Source organism: Megalobrama amblycephala, linkage group LG12 (assembly GCF_018812025.1).
Source record: "Megalobrama amblycephala isolate DHTTF-2021 linkage group LG12, ASM1881202v1, whole genome shotgun sequence".
In the NCBI taxonomy this organism is placed as follows: Eukaryota; Metazoa; Chordata; class Actinopteri; order Cypriniformes; family Xenocyprididae; genus Megalobrama; species Megalobrama amblycephala.
This window is the reverse complement of record NC_063055.1, coordinates 15,191,053-15,210,013: the sequence shown is the minus strand read 5'-3', so window position 1 is coordinate 15,210,013 and position 18,961 is coordinate 15,191,053. Positions and strand designations below refer to the sequence as shown.

Genomic DNA, 18,961 nt, shown 5'->3' with positions numbered 1-18,961 from the left:
TAGGGGTATTTTGATGACATACATACAGATCAGTAACACTACTGTACTTGGTATACTCAGTTGTCATGTGTCAAAAGCCTTGCTTAAAAGGACTACTTGATAAGTATTAACACTATGAAGTGCTGTATAGTTACTGCAGTGTATCATTTTGGTAAGCACATTTGTTTCACACACTTGTCCGTGAGTGCAACATGGTTACCATGTATATACCACTAGAAAGTACAGTAATGTGTCTTACTAGTTACCACACATAAGTGCCTGTTGTTATCCACACTTGTCTGTAAGTACAAAATATTCACCATACATACCATTACATACCAAGTACAGTAATGTGTCTGTTAGTTACCATATACGGACACTATAAGTAAGCACCTGTTATTACCCGACACTTGTCTATAGGTACAAAGTAGTTACCATGTATGTACCATTGGAAAGTACAGTAGTGTTTCTTATTAGTTCCCATGTACATACATGTCAGGTAAGTACCTTGTGTTACCACTCTTTTACCTGTATGTACAACATAATTACTATATATGTACCAGGAAAGTACACGTACTTTAAAATAAAGTGCTACCGAGATGCAAAAGCTGTTTTATGTCTTTAGATTGAGTCGGAAGCAGAAATTTGTATAATTTTGCTTTTAGAAATGTACTGGTTCATTCGTCTGTGTGTTACTCCAGGTGCCCCCTACAAGAAGATACTCCCACGACGAAACCGACATGTGGACCACCGGTCAGATCCCGTCTTACCTACATCGCTGGGGCTCCACAGAGGACATCATTGGCATCCCTCAGTGCAGCTTGCCACGCCACGAGAGACGTCGGAGCAGCCCGGCACCCTACCACGTGGAGAGCCACCCTCACCGCAAAAGGAGGCGATCAGAGGACATGCATTCACTCAAGCAGATTCCACGAGTCGAGCGTTATGAGGACGATTTCAAGTGCTTTAGCCGCGACGAAGTGATTAAGTTCATCGACGAGACACCGCTGGCTAGTCCAATGAGGAGCCCGCGCCGAGCCTCTAAGATCTCTCTTGTCCCAGAGACGTTCGAGCAGCACATCGTCTTGTTGCCGCATTTCCCGCTCACACACTTTGAGCGCGAGCCTCAAGCGTTGAGGCGCTTCTCCGACCATGGCAAAGGAGCCACACTAACTGAGATCCCTCAGGATACGCCAGGAAAGACGAAAGATGGTAGCGATGGCAGGAGTGCAACTGGCGAAGGATCAGGCATTAAGGGATGCATTGAGCATAGGCGTGATGCCAAGCGTGCATCAGAGCTGGTTCTTTTGGGCCAGGGTGGACGGACAGGAGATCAGTCTTCTTCAAGTATTAGGACACGACAGGTAGATGCATCTGCTTGGGTGGAACAGAAACACCTGTCCAAAGGCGAAAGCAAAGGAAGCACAAATAGTTTTATAAGTTCACAATCTGCATCGTCAGGCTATATCACTTTTCACTCTGAATCCATAGGATCCACAAACTAAGGAACAGTTTTATTAGTATTATAAAATAGTCCCTGATATGCTTATTAGCATTAAAGCTTTGACTAAGTGGAATGTTTTTGTTATCTAGGAACAAGGCTTTTTGAGATGTGGTTGATTCAAAATGGCATAGGGACATTATTGGTTTGTTGTTACTGATACAGGGCTGGATTCAGTAGGGCCAGTTCGCCTCCAAGCCAAGAGAAGCTGAACAAGGAGTTAAGAGTCCTGAGCTTAGCACTTGAAGTGTGAGATGATCACAAGGCCTTCTACTCATAGATGTGAGCTTTTTACTGAGGCCCATATCATATAAGACAGTTTTCAGCTTTTATGTTTCAATGATAATTTAGTGTTCTGGTCAAAATACTGCCTTACTTGACTAAGGAATAAGGGCCTGTTCCATCACTTTGTGTAGGTCTATATAGGGTAGGCCTGGGAGTTCATGCTTTATTCAAATATGTTTTAAATTTCTTACATTCATGTCTAAAGATGCATATTATGTTTAGCCATCTAATATTAGCCAAACAAAACATATGTTTCCTTATTTTTTTGGCAAATTGCCCTTGTCTGTTATTACATAGGGGAAGAGGTGAATTCAAAGACGTGTGTGCCCAATAGACCATGATCCAAATAATTTTGTAGCGATTTAGCATTGTAGGCTATTGCCTTTGAGGGGATTGATAACAGTTTGCAGATTTCTGATTTCAGATTTTATTCCCTGCATTTAATGAAACCTCAAAGGTCAACTTGGTTGTGGAAAAGGTTAGCAGTTAAGTTATATAGTGTTTCTTTACAACACTTTAGCTCACAGAGCTTTTAAGCAGAATCTTTAACTGTGTTTTTGTTGTTTCTGGTGGTGTGGCATGTTTTTAACATTTTTGTTTTTAATATTTAAGTAAAAAAAAAAAAAAAAAAAAAAAAGATATTTTGTTATATCATTTGAATTATCAATTATCATATTTTTGAAGCACAAGGTTCTCTTTGTAGATCCAGACATGCTTGCCAATAGCCTAAAAATGTTTAATTTCACAGATATGTTTTTATAAGTTTGTGTTAAGTGCTTTGTGATGATTGAAAATGTATATCCGATGCATTGTTATTCTCATGATTACAGTCTTATTTGTCTGGTAGCCTGTAACAAAGTATGATATAAAAAGTGACACTATTTAAAAACACCCATAACCTGCACCGACATGCATCGACATGCACTTTTTACAAAACAAGTGACATAATCTTGCCATATTGAGAAAAGGACTTTTTGAAAGCTGGTGTTATTTGATTTGTTATACTGTAGTAGACATAACCACTAAATCAGAATTGGATATTTGTTGTATTTTATGTTGTATATGACCACATTTTCTACACTTGTCAAAAGATTTCAGCTTTTTAAATGATTTGTTTTTGTTAATTTATATAAAAAATCGATTGCTTGCTGCCAGCATGCACTTTTGTATGTTTCATACAGCCAGAAATTGGTGTTGAAATATCAATTGGTGCTGGATACCTTGGCAGCTTCATGTGTGATCCACTAGGACATTCTTAAAATTTAATGTGGGAAACTGCAGATTGCCCCTCATAGTCTAATATACATTAAGGGCATCAATAAGTCTTCCTCCTCCTATACTCAGGATGCCCCCCCCCCCCCCCCCCCCCAATTAATTAACATTTGCTTTTGACAACATCATTGGGATGACTTTAAAATTAATGTGTCTAAAGGATTGCTACCTGGTGGAAAATATACATTGACTAAAATCAAGACTTGTTTTATATAACCATTACATATGATATATTTCACAGTTATCTAGCATATGTAGCACTGAAACCTAAACATGCCATAGATTTGAGCCTACATTTATGGTGAAAATGATCACTATTGCCATAGCACAGTGGGTATTTTAAATAATTTTGAATATGAATGCAAATAGACTTGTTCAGTTTCAATAATATAATGAAACTTTAAAGCTACTTCAAAGGTTACAAGGCTGGTGTTGTGTCCATGCATTAAGTGTTAAACTCTCTTAATTGAACAGATTTAAACATTTGTATCTCCACCTATAGCAAAGTGTTTTTGATTACTGATGTTTTGTTGTTGAATTAATCTCTCTCTCTCTCTCTCTCTCTCTCTCTCTCAATTCAATTCAATTCAATTCAATTCAATTCAATTCAATTCAATTCAATTCAGTTAGCTTTACTGACATGACTGTGTAGAATAGCACAATGTTGCCAAAGCATTAAAGGCACAGTATGTAACTTTTGCTGCTAGAGTTCGCTTATTCAAATTAATAACAAAGGCATAGCTTGATGACACCATGAATGAGTCATGAATCTTCAGGAATCTTCACCTCCACAGCCAATGGAAAGCAATCTGACAGGACTCAGGCAGAAATCGTTTTCATGGATGAGCTAAAATATTAAATACTAATACTAAATACTAATATATTAAAGTTTTATTAATGTTTCTGTGGTATGAAACAGGGTGAGGCTGAGAGCCTGGGACATTTTATGTTGTTGTTTATATTATGCTTTAATGCCGCAGTCGGCCACTGCCGCTCCTTTCGTTTTATTGTTTATGCATATTTTACGATTAAAATTTCAATTGAAGTTGCATTTAACATTCACCTCCTCTTAACTTGAACTTTCTTACAGTTATGTTAGATCACTTAAATTCACATTATTTTATTTCATTCTAATGAAACAGCTGCAAGTGATGAATTACTTCTCATACAGGTCACTTTATTTGACGAATTAAAATTGCGGGGTAATGCAGCACTGTTTACTAGTCAAAATTATTATACTAATCATAAATTTGAGTGTGTTGAAAGTTAACGTTATACTCTGTGCGTTTGCTCAGTGGCTGGTGTGAGACAGTTGTTGCACAATGCAGTAAGCTAGATCGATATTAAAATATATTAATAAAAGATGGATGACTTGAGTTGTTAAATGACATGCAATTCATTTCAAAACATTGTATGGTGGAGAAAATGCTGTATTACTGTTATTACAAATAAATCTCTTTATGATTATGCAAAGTTAGTCACTTGACAAAATAGTGTTGTCTGATTTACTTTTTGGGTACAAACATGCTACGTGCAGTAAATCAAGGAAAAGACATTCAAACAATAAGATAACCATGTTGAGTGTATTTTGTATTTAGTTTCTACGTATTTTGTTTCTAAAGTGTATTTTGTTTCTACGCAAGTAAAACTGGAAGTAAAAAGTAAAAAGTCGAGAGTAACACGGATCTGCCGTTATTGACAGGCAATGCAATGACATGGGACGTTACGCTGGTCAAAATAGCTGATTTCTCTGGATTTAAATGTTGGAAACCATTGGGATAATGCAAGTACACAAGTCAACAAAATATATAACATTTTAGTGGTATCCAGTTTAATCTAAAAATCTTACATATTGTGCCTTTAAGTACTAAACATATTATACACATATATAAATAAATGAATAAATCACATGTAAGCAAAAAAATAAATAAAAATGCACAGAGCAGTGAAAAAAAAGTAAAATTAGGCTCAGCTCATATGATAACAGGAGAACAGATTGCTCTGCCAGCTGGACACACTCTTAATTTTCTCCCAAACATATGAAAGTTTGTCAAAATGACTTGTTCACTGGAAATCAGGTAGAATTCAAACTATTTGAGTAAAGTAAGTGTCTCCAATGGTCTTATATTTGCTGCATTCATGAAGAAGTGCAACTCGTCCTTGACTCCATCAGTGCAGTGTGAACACAGACTGTGCTCTGCAGGTCTCCAGCTCTGCTTGTGTTGGCCCATCTCTACAAACAGACTGTGCTCACTCACGTGATACTCTATCAGCAGCTTTATTTGATGATAGTCTTTAAAATTCATTAGGTATAGTGCTAATTTATGGTTTTAACGATTTTCTTATGCTATAATGAGCCCTGCTTGTCGATCAGATATTTTATTGCCCGATCAAATTGTCCAGAGGCTAAGACTGTCAGACCCAAATACATTTGACATGATTAAGAATTGTTCCACAAGTGTAAAAACTTATTTTTAAAAAAAAAATAAAATTCAATTTCAAATAGCATGTAGATATTACTTTAAAGGTAAGACCAGGGCTAATTTTCATACTTTTTTACACCAGTGAATATTTTTCAGGTTAGGTTTCTTTTTTAAAGTCAATCTGTATTCAAAATATATAATAAACTAATGACTGATTAAAACAGGATCATCCTCTAGTAAGTTTAAGATGTTGTCATGCAAGATGAAATAAACTGACTTCATTTCAGTGAAGAAAGGTGAGTTACTTAAAGGTGCCATAGAACTGAAAATTGAATTTACCTGGGCATAGTTGAATAACAAGAGTTCAGTGCATGGGAATAACATACAGTGAGTCTGAAACACCATTGTTTCCTCCTTCTTATGTAAATCTCATTTGTTTAAAATACCTCAGAAGAACAGGCGAATCTCAACATAACACCGACTGTGGCGCAACAGTCGGGATCATTAATATGTACGCCCCCAATATTTGCATATACCAGCCCATGTTCAAGGCATTACACAAGCCAGAATTAACGTCTGGATCTGTGCACAGCCGAATCATCAGACGTTATGCAGGTAAGCAAGCAAAAACAATAGTGAAAAATGGCAGATAGGGCAATAATAATTGACATGATCCATGATATCATGATATTTTTTTTGTGATATTTGTAAATTGTCTTTCTAAATGTTTCGTTAGCATGTTGCTAATGTACTGTTAAATGTGGTTAAAGTTACCATTGTTTCTTACTGTACTCATTTTTAAACACTTGCTGTCTGTATAATTCATAAACACAACTTGATTCTTTATAAATCTCTCCAACAGGGTAGCATTAGCCCGTTAGCTACTGAGCATAGCCTCAAACTCATTCAGAATCAAATAAACATCCAAATAAATACTGTACTTATATAATCGGGTATGCTGCATGACGAACACTTTGTAAAGATCCATTTTGAGGATTATATTAGCTGTGTGAACTTCGTTTATGCAATGTATTATAGAGTCACGAGCTCAGGGGCCGGGAGCGTGAGGATTTAAAGGGGAAGCAACCTGAATCTGCGCATTAATAATGATGCCCCAAAATAGGCAGTTAAAAAAAAAATGAATAAAAAAACATCTATGGGTTATTTTGAGCTGAAACTTCACAGACACATTCAGAGAACACCTTAGACTTATATTACATCTTGTGAAAAAGCATTCTAGGGCACCTTAACTTTTTTTTCCAGTTAATTTATTTGCTACAATATGCATCATATTGTGTTTATTATTTGATGTTTATGGAGGCAGGCTTAAGCCCCGGGTATACTTCGGCCGTCCGCGTTCGTGCACCGTCCGCATTATGTAATTTTCGTCATGCAGAGGGCTCGCGGCCGGCCGCACACCCTGGCCGCGTGCAGGCCAAATTTCGAGACCGCGCGGACAGTCCGCGTGCAACAGCGCATGCGCAAGCAGTATAGAAGAGTCCACTAGGTGGCAATACGCACAGTATTGAGCACAGTGTTCAGCCGTCAAAGAAGAGTGTGAAAAGACCGGTTTAAAAACACGCTTGAAAAAAGAGAAAAACACGACAATGGACAGTGAACTTGACCAGCGTTCGTGCGAAGAGATTAGAAAGTAACCACATTTGTACAATTCATGTTTGAAAGAGTACAAAGACGTGTTCAGGGCGGTAAATTCATGGAGGGGATAAGTAAAATATGGGAAAGGATGCACTTCTTTTCTTCTCTGATCATGCCGAGTAAATGCTTGATAACACCACTCAGTGCTGCTCTCCGTTGTCTGGTAGAGCATAGAAAAAAACTGTACTGCGCATGAGACGAACGCGGTCATCCGCGCGCATCCGTGGTGTAGTATACTTTGAAAGACGCGCGGACGGGACTGCGCGTGTGACGCGTCCGGGCGCGGAAAGTGAAGTATACCCGGGTGATTCTTAGACTATGGGCACTTTTATGTCCTTTGGGCATATTTTTAAAAATACATATAATTTTGGACAAATTCCTCTTTCTTTATCAAACTAACAATAAAACCACCTTAAAAACTTTTTACTACCTTTCTATTATGATTTTTTCATATTTTTCAACCTCCTTATAGGTGCCAAAATCACTGTTTTCTCCTTGTCGCACACCCAGACTTTTAAACTTCAACAATGAAAATACAGTCTAAAAATATGACTTATCTGGTAACTATTAATGTACCTGAATTAAGCACTAGTAAAATAATTAAAATACATTATAGTATTTAATGTGAGACTACTATCAATATTACTTTTTATACAAAATATAGCTGTCGCACAGTATTGGTGTCATTTCCACCACAATGCTGTAATGTCCCTTTAAAAAGTTTGTGTGAAAGATTGTTTAGGTGGTTTCTGTGGAAATGTTCAGTGACATCAGAGCACATGTTGGACATGGAGGAAATTTTAAATTTTCATCAACAAAAAATGAAGAAAAATCAAGGTAAATATTGCTAGATCAGTTAATATATTTATTCTACGTCATTTCCAAACATGCTGTACCTTCAAGGGTGTTTTTAAAAAGCTAAAAATTTTAAGTTAAATAAGAGTATTTTGCATACATGAAATGCTAAGTATTAATTCAAAGCGAATCAGTGAAGCTATCTTCCATTTTTTCACAAAAAACTACAGAAATGTCATTTCCACCACAGTCATTTCCACCACACTGCCCTCTGTGGTGGAAATGACATTTATGGTTACAAAGTACAATTGATGTGGATTGCGAGAGTATAGTTGTGTAATACTTTTTATAATAATACACTATATTGCCAAAAGTATTGGGACACCACTCCAAATCATTGAATTCAGGTGTTCCAGTCACTTTCATGGCCACAGGTGTGGGTCGCTCTCAGCAGCTCAGTGAATTCAAGCGTGGTACAGTGATAGGTTGCCACCTGTGCAATAAGTCCATTCGTGAAATTTCCTCACTACTAAATATTCCACGGTCAACTGTTAGTAGTATCATAACAAAGTGGAAGCAATTGGGAACAACAGCAACTCAGCCACGAAGTGTTAGGCCAAGTAAAATCACAGAGTGGGGTCAGCGCATGCTGAGGCACACAGTGCGCAGAAGTTGCCAACTTTCTGCAGAGTTAATAGCTACAGACCTCCAAACTTCATGTGGCCTTCAGATTAGCTCAAGAACAGTGCGTAGAGAGCTTCATGGAATGGGTTTCCATGGCCGAGCAGCTGCATCCAAGCCTCACATCACCAATGCAATGCAAAGCGTCGGATGCAGTGGTGAAAAGCACTCCGCCACTGGACTCTAGAGCAGTGAAGACGTGTTCTCTGGAGTGACCAATCACACTTCTCTGTCTGTGAATCTGATGGACGAGTCTGGGTTTGGCGGTTGACAGGAGAACGGTACTTGCCTGACTGCATTGTGTCGAGTGTAAAGTTTGGTGGAGGGGGATTATGGTGTGGGGTTGTTTTTCAGGGGTTGGGCTTGAACCCTTAGTTACAGTGAAAGAAACACTTAATGCTTCAACAGACCAAGACATTTTGGACTATTTCATGTTCCCAACTTTGTGGGAACAGTTTGGGGATGTTCCTGTTCCAACATGACTGCGCTTCAGTGCACAAAGCAAGGTCCATAAAGACATGGATGAGCGAGTTTGGTGTGGAGGAACTTGACTGGCCTGCACAGAGTCCTGACCTCAACCCGAAAAAACACCTTTGGGATGAATTAGAGCGGAGACTGTGAGCCAGGCCTTCTCGCCAACATCACTGCCTGACCTCACAATTTTGCTTCTAGAAGAATGGTAAAAAATTCTTCTAGAAGAATAATTCACATTACACACTCCTAAACCTTGTGGAAAGCCTTCCCAGAAGAGTTGAAGCTGTTATAGCTGTAAAGGGTCGACCAACTGCATATTAAACCCTATGCAAAAAGCTCTGCTAAAAAAGTGGGTTTTAAGGCCACATTTAAAAGTATCCAGACTGTGGTGTCCTCAGATGGTCTGGGAGAGCATTCCACAGACGGGGAGGAGCTGAGAAGAAAGCCTGGTCTCCCATAGTACAGAGCTTGGTCCTAGGGGGTTTCAGAAGATTTGCTGAAACAGAACGGTGGGTACGTGTAGAGCATTGTGGAGTGAGGAGTTCCTTGAGATAGAGTGGAATATCCTGGCTAGAGAAGGTAATGCTATTAATGACAGATGTTTGAACCTGCTGGAATGCCAAATAGGATGGTTTCAGTCTTGGAGCTGTTTAGCTGCAAGAAGTTTTGCTTCATCCATGCCTTTATCTCCTCCAGGCATGTGGTCAAAGTGGTAGATGGCTGGGCAGCAGACGAGGTTGAGTTGGTCTTGACATAGAGTTGAGTGTTATCAGCATAGTTAAACATTTAATGATCTATAAGTATTTCACAGTACATTTCTATCTACACAGTATAAAACTAAATACTGTCAATACACCATAGTTATACAAATGAATTGGATCTATGCATTTATTTTCAATCAAATTATTAGAAACTGATAAAATCTTTAGGCTTAAAAGATTCCTTATCCCGTGGCTCCCTCTAGTGGGTGTGATAGAAATGTACAGAAAATGCAGACTAAGGATGCTCAGGTCAAAGACCAGGGGTACTTCTCAATTCTTATTTGTGCATCCTCGTTTCCTTTCCTTGCTTCCTTTCCTCGCGTCTTAGCTCCACCCCTTCAGGATGCGAGGGAAGGACGCAAGGAAAAGATGCGAGGATGGAGGAATTGAATCAAGTGAAATGATATATCCTTGCTCTCTTTAGCGTCACTTCAAAGCGTCATCAGTTGCTCTCGAGGAATCTATCCACATGTTGTTAAAGTTTGGTTATTTAAAAAATTATAATAAATATTAATAAAGCAAGATGCCCCGTTGAAATATATGAGGTATAAAGTTTATTTAAACTGTAAAAGTAAAGCATACATTTAAATTATTGTGACAGATATGAAGGGGGAGGAGAATTTATGCCTGCGTCAGGTTTCTCGACGAGAAAGACTTCCGCAAAGGATGCACCGGTGTATCCTCGCTCATGACTCCTCAGAAAGCCTCCTCACTCCTCGATCCTCGCCTCCTCGCGGTGCAATTAGAGAATTGATATGTCCTTCAAGATGGCTGAGCTCGATCGTTTTCCGGGTCATAGGATGGAGGACGGAGGAGCGAGGAGACGAGGAGGGATATTGAGAAGCACCCCAGTTATACGATTAGCTTAGATCATTACAAACCAATCACCAGAACAAATCACAGTGAAGAAGACATTGATTTTTACTCAACTGTAAGACTATGTGCATGTATCTTTCTATTCATTGAGACTCACTCTGTTGTTGTGACATGTGACCTCCCGGCCGTAAATAAAACATTAATGGCACAGCCTTTATCTTTCAGTTGAAATGACTGATAGCTAGTTTAGAATTTGCTGTTAGCCTCCGGTGCATCATGAATTCATGAAACTAACTAAGCATGTTTAAAATGACTAGTTCTCCATATGTACAAAGTTTTGAGATATTTGGACTTTGTGCACACTAAATATAGACATAATAGTGATAGTGGGTCATACCAGATGTCAGACACATATAAAAAAATTACATTGTCTCTAGCCCACAGAGTTCCAAACTTATGATCCAAAATGCAAATTGTCTTATTATAGCGCCACCTAGTGTCATATGGGTGTGAGTCTGTGTGCCTTTAAATGTGCACGATTGGAACCATGATGCCAATTATGGGAGTATGGGGTCTCTGCGGAACAAAAGTGGGCATTTCGGAATTTGTGGGTGATTTCAAACTGGTGGGTGTTTATAAATCACACGATAAAAATTAACCCCTTCACCCAACCCAACCCCTAAACCCTACCCTCACTTGGACATGGGCAAATTAGGTAACGCGGTCAAAAACGCTCCTCTGGCCCTCTGTATGGCCTCGCCCACACTGATCTGGTAACTCCTATTACTGTCCTGCAGAGACCTATACTTGATTTATGGGTCTCTTTATGGTCTCAAGCCACTTTTAGGGAAGGAAAAATAAGTTTGCTAACAAGAAACAAACACAGTAGGGTTCCAGCTCCTTCCTAATTAATTGATTAATTAAATGAGTGTATGTATGTCAGATGCAACTAAAAAAAATGATAAAATACAGAATTTAATAGATTTAGAATTAAAATTTCTCATCTCATCTGCTCTCTTACTTCCTTTGAATCTGCTCTTCCTCCTAGGGAACATTTTCCCTGTTGTGGAGAATAGCAGTAACCACTACAACTGCATAGTTTCAAGTCTCCATGGAACTTGCTAATGCAACAAAAGCGTTGCTCCATATGGAGCGTGTCCTTCTATGCTCCTGTTTGAACCTCTTCTCTCCAACAGCGGCTGGCTACAGGTGTAAGTATGGGTGAAGACAGGGGATATGTCTCTCAGCAGCCAGTTGTGGCCAAACCACCCTCTTCAGGAACATGACAAAAATTTTCCCAAAAATGTTCATGCTCGCACACACACACACACACGTTGAGTTTTCATGTTTCATGAGAAAAATCTTTCTGCGTTTTTTGAATAACATCATATAAGTATTAATAAGCTGTTTTCCTCATGGGGACCAAAAAATGTCCCAACAAGGTCAAGGATTTTGGATCTTTGTGGGGACATTTGTCCCCATAACATTACCAGGACCACACGTACGCGCAAAAAAAACAAGATTCATGCTTGTTTATGGCTGATTTGCTACAGTTTGAGTGAAAATCCTCAGGTGACCACACAAACTACTTGCTAAATGAATTGCTAGATATTTCTGTTCATCAAATGGAACTTTTCATTTCTTTTTTCAAATTCAAAGTAAAAAATGTAAAGTAAAAAATGTGTAAAAAAAAAAAAAAAAAAAAAAAAAAAAAAGGGTTCTGTCATTAATTAGGCTACTCACCCTAAAGTCGTTCCACACACGTAAGACCTTTGTTCATCTTCGGAACTCAAATTAAAATATTTTTGATGAAATCCGAGAGGTATTATGATTCGTCCATAGACAGCAATTTAACCGACACTTTCAAGGTCCAGAAAGGTTAAAACAGTCGACGTGACTGCAGTGGTTCAACCTTAATTTTATGAAGGGACGAGAATACTTTTTGTGCGCAAAAACAAAACAAAAATAACGACTTTATTCAACAATATCAACATTTACTGTAGGAGCCATGTGACTTAATTAAAAAAAACTGTTCTATTGCGCTTCTGATTTGGCAGTGAAATTCGCCGATTTTGGGTGCGTAAGATGTGAAGGATTCTACGGTCCAGTTAGTATTTTCACTCAAAAATGGCGGCCGCACTACCGGAGCGCCATCTAGTGGCTGTTACCCAAAAATGATCAGAGTGTCGCCTCCTGGGTTCAATACTCTTTGCTTCAACTGAGCCCAGTTTGCCAGACCCAGCCTGTTTACACCTACCACAACTGAGGTGTTGGATTAAAAAAAAAAAAAAAAAAAAAAAAGCATGGTGCCCTACGTTGTTGTATAGCATAACTGTAACATTTGTGACTTTTAATTATTCCCTCATCTTTTAGAGTTCAACCATCTTTTTTTCCGCTCTCGCTGCAGCCACAACAACCCCTATATCTCATTTGGTAGTAGTTAATGGGCAGCCAAAATGTTGCTCAGCATGAAGAGCCCTCATGTCTGAGGGGAATTAGGGGAAAAGAGACATTTCCGTTCGGAAATTTTAAGTATATATGTTAGTACATTTTAGACTTTATAAAATTTTGAGTCAACAGAATAACTATGAAAATTGATCGTATAAAATTACACTCTAAAAATGCTGGGTTAAAAACAAGTTTGGTTGAAAATGGACAAACCTAGCAATTGGGTTGTTTTAACCCAGCGAATGGATGTTTTATTTAACTCAACTATTGTTTAAAAATTGCTGTATTGCTTGCTTAAAATGAACCCAAAGTATGCTGGAAATTAATACGTTTATTGAATAATATTTAAACAATAAACATTTATTAAATTGTTTATTAATAAATGTTCACATTTTGATTATTATTGTTGCCTCTAGTAATTATGTGTCTGATTTTTAATTTCCAACCTATTTTTGGGTTTATTTTAAGCCAGCCATATTGTAATTTTTAAACAATATTTGGGTTTGCACGCTGGGCAAACATTTAACCCAACCACTGGGTTTGTCCATTTTCAACCCAACTTGGGTTGTTTTTAACCCAGCATTTTTTAGAGTGTACCATAGTAAGGGTGTGTATTTTTAAATATTTTATTCCCTTGCTTATTTTGACATCCATTCTATGGATTTTGACATCCATCCATCTTCGCAGCAGTTATTAGCTACTCCATCTCCTACGTAACGTCATTCATTCATAAACACAAATTCGGGAAGAGCTTGGACCAGCTTGTCCATCTAATGTAATATATCAGTAAACCATATAATGTATAAACCGACGCATGATATAATGCTACTTAAGCAGTAAGGAGTATAGTTATTCAAGAGTGAAAATTAGCTCAAGTTGCGAGTCATAGTTTACAAACGGTTTTACGTGTTGGCTACTTGAAAAAGCTCTTGGGAGACATGCAGAAGAGATTAAAAAGAGACTTGACATCTAGTCATAAACAATGTATGTTTTTTACAAATACACATATTGTTGTAGTCTTTTATTCCTAAAATAGACATTCATAAAAAATAAGATCTACATGTACAGTGCATGAGAAGCAAAAATTAGAGCTAAAGTCTAAGTGTTGAAACAGTGAAATTTGAAATTGTTCATAATTACCAAGGCCGCCAATAATTATGTTTCAAAATGCAGCACTTATCAACCTTTGTATTTTTAAGACTGAAGTGCATGGTTTTGAGCTTCTTTGATCCAGACGTCCCAACCTGTGCGTTGAATGATTGTTTGTCCATATCACAAATCTCAGTCCTCTTCGGCACAAAGCAATAATTTCTGTCTGATGTTTGCTGCACGTTGGGATAAGAAGCTTCTGTTTTAAGCGAAACAATAGGCCTATGTGATCGCCGAGGTGTACTTGTTGGTGCAAGGATCAGTGCGGGGTCGCTTTCCGCAGTACTGAAATCATGAACTCTGCCGTGGTGAGGACCGCTCGTAAGATGCGTCAGCATGGTGAAACGGCAATCCCTGTCTGTGTCTGACGCGAGAAGATAATGACTGACAGAGGCGAGACAACTTCTGTAGCCAGCGTGATATTCAGCAGAGTCCAAAACTTTGGCCATTCCTGTATTCAGAGAAACGATATTTAGTTATTTTCTCCAATAATACACTTCTTATATAGCCTATTATGTTGGAAAATTGATTAATTCTTTCAAAGTGAAGGGCACACGAACCTCTTTCGCTGTTTTGCAGATGCCTTAGATGTTTCACCGTCATTTCCAAAATGTCAGACTTTTCCAGTTTTCGCTTGCGGATCTGAATAATGCAATAAGTAAATATAAAAAAGATCAGTTAGATTTTGGGACAGAGATTTGATGTTAGGATTTGAATAGGCCTACTGTATATCTAAACCACTTTAGAAAATTAAATTCATTTAAATTCCTTACATTGTTGGAACAAACGCTTTCCAGGAGGCTTTTCAGTTGATTCAAACATTTATTGATACGTGCCCTTCTTTTTTTCTCCATCAGTGGTTTAGAAACCTGAAAGACAAAATCGTTTTCTTTGATTTCAAATACAATTTTGATTTCAAATACAAATACAATATACACAGATAATGAAGTTCTACAGTTTCTTGTCAAAAAAAAAAAAAAAAACACGCTACTCATAATCACCTTTTTAACGCATTTAGTTTTTGCCGTTACCGCACAATCTGATGCTGCAGCCATTGTCATCAAATGCTCAAAGTACTTAGATACCCAGATGAATTATCAGACTTCCTTGTGTTGGAGTGAAGGAATTCTCCCTAGTATCCTGCTTTATAAAGAAAGACTCACTTAACATCTCAATGTACTGCTCACATCATTGGTGAGAAAAAAAGAGCATCCATTTAGTTTCTGCTGGACACCCAATCAGCATGAAGTTGCTTTTCTGGCTGTGCTTTTGTTCTAAAAAAAAAAAGAGCTTAAGGGTGACTTTGGTATTAGGCCTGCTCTATTTTATAAACCACGAGACTTCTAATTTATGCAATCAGAAGAAAATTAATTAAGATAAAATAAGATGTGTTTTGCATTACTTGTCCGTATTTTGGCGTCATACATAATTAGGTATAGGCCAATCGTTTTTTTACAGACACCTGTCAGCCTATTTTAGTTTGAAATGGCATACTTGGACTAACGCTTATAATCATGTTATCCCTAAGAGACATTTTTAAATCTTATATTTTATTTGTTTTAGTTTAAAGAGAAATTAACAAATAAGCGCTGACCTAAAACGTCATCGTGTGGGGTGAAAATGTAGCTTTTAGAGAGCTGCATAAGCACCGTAAAATGGAAAATGTTACAAATAACCAGACGAGCTTTAGAGGAATTAGCTCCGACTATTCATCCCTTTCTCTTCAAGTTTCACGCCATGTGGGACAGGCAGCACCGTGGAAATCTTTTCCGTGTCATCACAACGTGGCAATTGTCTGCCAATAAGGAAGGGGAACCTTCACTTTTGCTGAATTAAAATGTCAAGATTCTACAAACCAAATTAACATTTTCTAAAACTGTCCAAACGCTCTAAGATTCTTTGATGGCCTGTAAAATACAGATGGCCATGCTACAAGCGGAGCTCTACGTGTTAAAAGCTTGCCTTGATAACATACATGGTCTGAAAAAGAAGTAGAATTCTCACAGATGCTCCCTTCAAAGAAGCAGAGCGAGGAGAATTAGAGGAACGCCTCCTGTCCGATGGCCCTATCTGCCTGATTTTCCACAGTTCCCCATCAATAGGCACTGTCCTTGGGAATGTCATACAGGGTTTTAATAGAAATGAAGAACCTTTTAAAATAAAGCCACTAGTTTCCACTGTGGGAAAAACTACAGTTTCACATAAAAAAAAATAAATAAATAAATAAATTTAAAAAAAGTAGCTAGTTAAATGAAAAGGGGTTCTAACGCCAGAGCTTGGTGTTCATTTCACAATTAAAACTCTTCGGTTACCTTTAATTTGTTTATTAAAATAGACACATTATTGGTGCAATGACATTTTGGTTCTGAATTTTTCTTTGATCAAAATAAATGTCTTTGGTCAAAATTACAATACCATGTTGCACATGCGCAGTAAGAAAGACGGGTAATAATAACTTCAAACACATGACACGCGACAGGATGAATGAACGTCCATTGATAGCTTTAAGACTTTTTTCACTTGAGACTGCCTCACCATACAATAGGAGTATTTATACAGAGGGAACAAATAACGTGACACTGGGATGGAATCACATTACCATTTCAGCAGCTCCGGTCAAGAGCCTTTAGAAGGCAATGAAAAACACAACAGTTTATATGTAGGCCTATAGAGTAGGGATTGATATTTCGGTCTATTGTAAGGCAATATATTCTAAAATGAGTTCTCTTTCAAAGAATTTTAATACGACCATTTTAATACGACACAATAATATTACACAAACCTTTGCAAAGATCATACAGTGTTTACAAGTTTTCAGTTTGTATGTTAAATGCAAGGAACAATAAACTAGTCATATTGTCAAAAGGCCCGTTGGTTGAATAATTCGTTTAAAAAAAATCAGAGTGCTGTTAACGTCTATTTCATCTTTAACTCTTAGCTTTTCTGTTGTTCCGTAGCCTACTTTAATTTTAAGTTTAACAAACTAAGAAACAGGCAGGCTAGTGCACAAATGCATGTTTGTTATCTACAAGCATTAGAGATTCAGTTGTTTGTAATAGCCAAAAAAATGGTTCAAAACGCTGTAGTGTTTCTCTTTTCACAGCAGAAAATGTCGCAAATCAGTATGAAATCGGAGCAAATCAGCTCTCTTTTGTGACGCTGATTCACACGTCAGTCACAGGCTTAGAAGCAACACGTGGTACAGTTAACAGTTAATTTGTAAAAGCAAATAATCTTATTTAGTCAATTGTGTCAAAGTCTATAATTTTAGATCACATGAAAGAAAGAATATTTGCATAGCACACAACACAGCGCTTCGATAGAAAAAACACTTTATTGCCATGTGTTCTATTTATAGAGGTTTCACCATTTACTCCACTTTGTAGGAACAATATGTGATCGTGTTTAGCATAATAACTGACTGCGATGAAGGTTAAGCGCATGTTTATCAAAAGCTTCGAAGTGCTTTCACTTTTCTCCATCTGTAACTGATTAACCCTAACTGCCTTTTATCATGCGAGCTTAGCTAGAAGATCCCGTAGTGACTGAAGTATTCAATGGCTTGTTAACAACAATTAGTGAAGCAATTATACAATTACTGCAATAAACATTCCCTTTCCAAGGGGCTGCAATTCATTGTTAACATGTAGGCTAAATACAAAAACCATGGAAAAGAGAATCAGCTGATGTTCTTGGCTCGAAATTGCCAAATAGTAAAACAAAAACAAGTCAGCATTATCAGCACAGTTCAAGTGTTTGAATTTAGTGTTGCCTTTTTACAAGGAACAGTTACTTGCTATGTGTCCTGAAAGTGATCTGCCACGTGAGCAATGCAACTTTTCCAAACAACATCAATTATTTACCGATTGTTTAAATAACAGATAGATTCCCACATATAGGCTACCATAATACCAATATCTTAAAGTCCATGCAATTAAATATGACGACTCAATGTGACACTTACTGTAGGCCTATATTTGTTTTTCATAAAATAATAATTAGGCCTATTACAAAGCATAAAACACCACGCGACAACACTTTTTTTTGGTCTGATCAATATCGTATGTTATGAATTTCTATAGACCGCATGTATATGAGAAGTCTTTACTTTGACTTAGGCGTCCACGGTATGTGTTTGGCTATTTGCACTCCAATGTATTTTCATTGGTTAATTGTCTTGTTAGCTGTCAATGCACGCCTATTCAGGTATATATTGAAAGATTGTTGTTTTTGAATACCCGACGAAGACAGAAATGGTCTAAACGTTGCTTGTCAGTCATTAAACAAAGTTTGAAAGCATTGTGAAGGTGTGCTGTCCTTTTTTAAGGCAAGAGACACTGTCATGTGGAGTCAAACTGTTCGGAAAAAAGGTTTAAGAATTGCTATAAAGAACTGACGTTACAAACAGTCACTTGCAACCTGCAATGGTCCTATCTATTCACACTTAACATTTTATACGTCACTGACCCACAAGCACCTTAGGAATTTAAGAAGTGTCTTGTCAATGTATAAGTTAATAATTTGGTATGTGTACGCGTTTCTAATAGGATGGTCGCTTTTTTGTGATGAGTATAATCCGAAAATGTATATTTTTTGTACTTTTAAGTTTGAACATATTGTCTGAAAAAGAAGAATTGACACAGGGTGCTGAATTATGAATTTCTATAGACCGCGTGTATCTGAGAAGTCTTTGCTTTGACTTAGGCGTCCACGGTATGTGT

At 37.6% G+C, this 18,961-nt stretch overlaps 2 protein-coding genes across 4 annotated transcripts in view; one reads left to right on the top strand and one right to left on the bottom strand.

Moving 5' to 3' along the window:
* The window catches only part of LOC125279677 (probable G-protein coupled receptor 153), a 66,729-nt gene extending 62,206 nt beyond the window's left edge, over positions 1 to 4,523 (top strand). For all 3 annotated transcript variants that reach the window (XM_048209614.1, XM_048209613.1, XM_048209615.1), the window contains one exon: positions 681 to 4,523. In XM_048209614.1, coding sequence (XP_048065571.1) covers positions 681 to 1,484 — 804 coding nt within the window. In that variant the 3' untranslated portion in view covers positions 1,485 to 4,523. The remainder of the gene's footprint in view (positions 1 to 680) is intronic.
* Positions 4,524 to 14,031: 9,508 nt separating this feature from the next.
* Positions 14,032 to 16,295, bottom strand: her3 (hairy-related 3). The gene is made up of 4 exons (XM_048210890.1): positions 15,242 to 16,295; positions 15,014 to 15,109; positions 14,801 to 14,882; positions 14,032 to 14,691 (listed from the first exon to the last, which is right to left on the bottom strand). The coding sequence occupies exons 1-4, from the start codon at positions 15,299 to 15,301 to the stop codon at positions 14,228 to 14,230; spliced, it is 702 nt and encodes a 233-aa protein (XP_048066847.1). The 5' UTR covers positions 15,302 to 16,295; the 3' UTR covers positions 14,032 to 14,227.
* Between the last annotated feature and the right edge of the window lie 2,666 nt (positions 16,296 to 18,961).

Coding starts and splice junctions, on each gene's coding strand:
- her3 (XM_048210890.1), bottom strand. CDS start 15,301: ATGACAATGGCTGCAGCATCAGATTGTGCGGTAACGGCAAAAACTAAA. Junction 15,110..15,241: donor AAACTAAATGCGTTAAAAAG/GTGATTATGAGT, acceptor TTTGTCTTTCAG/GTTTCTAAACCACTGATGGA. Junction 14,692..14,800: donor TCTGCAAAACAGCGAAAGAG/GTTCGTGTGCCC, acceptor CTCTGAATACAG/GAATGGCCAAAGTTTTGGAC.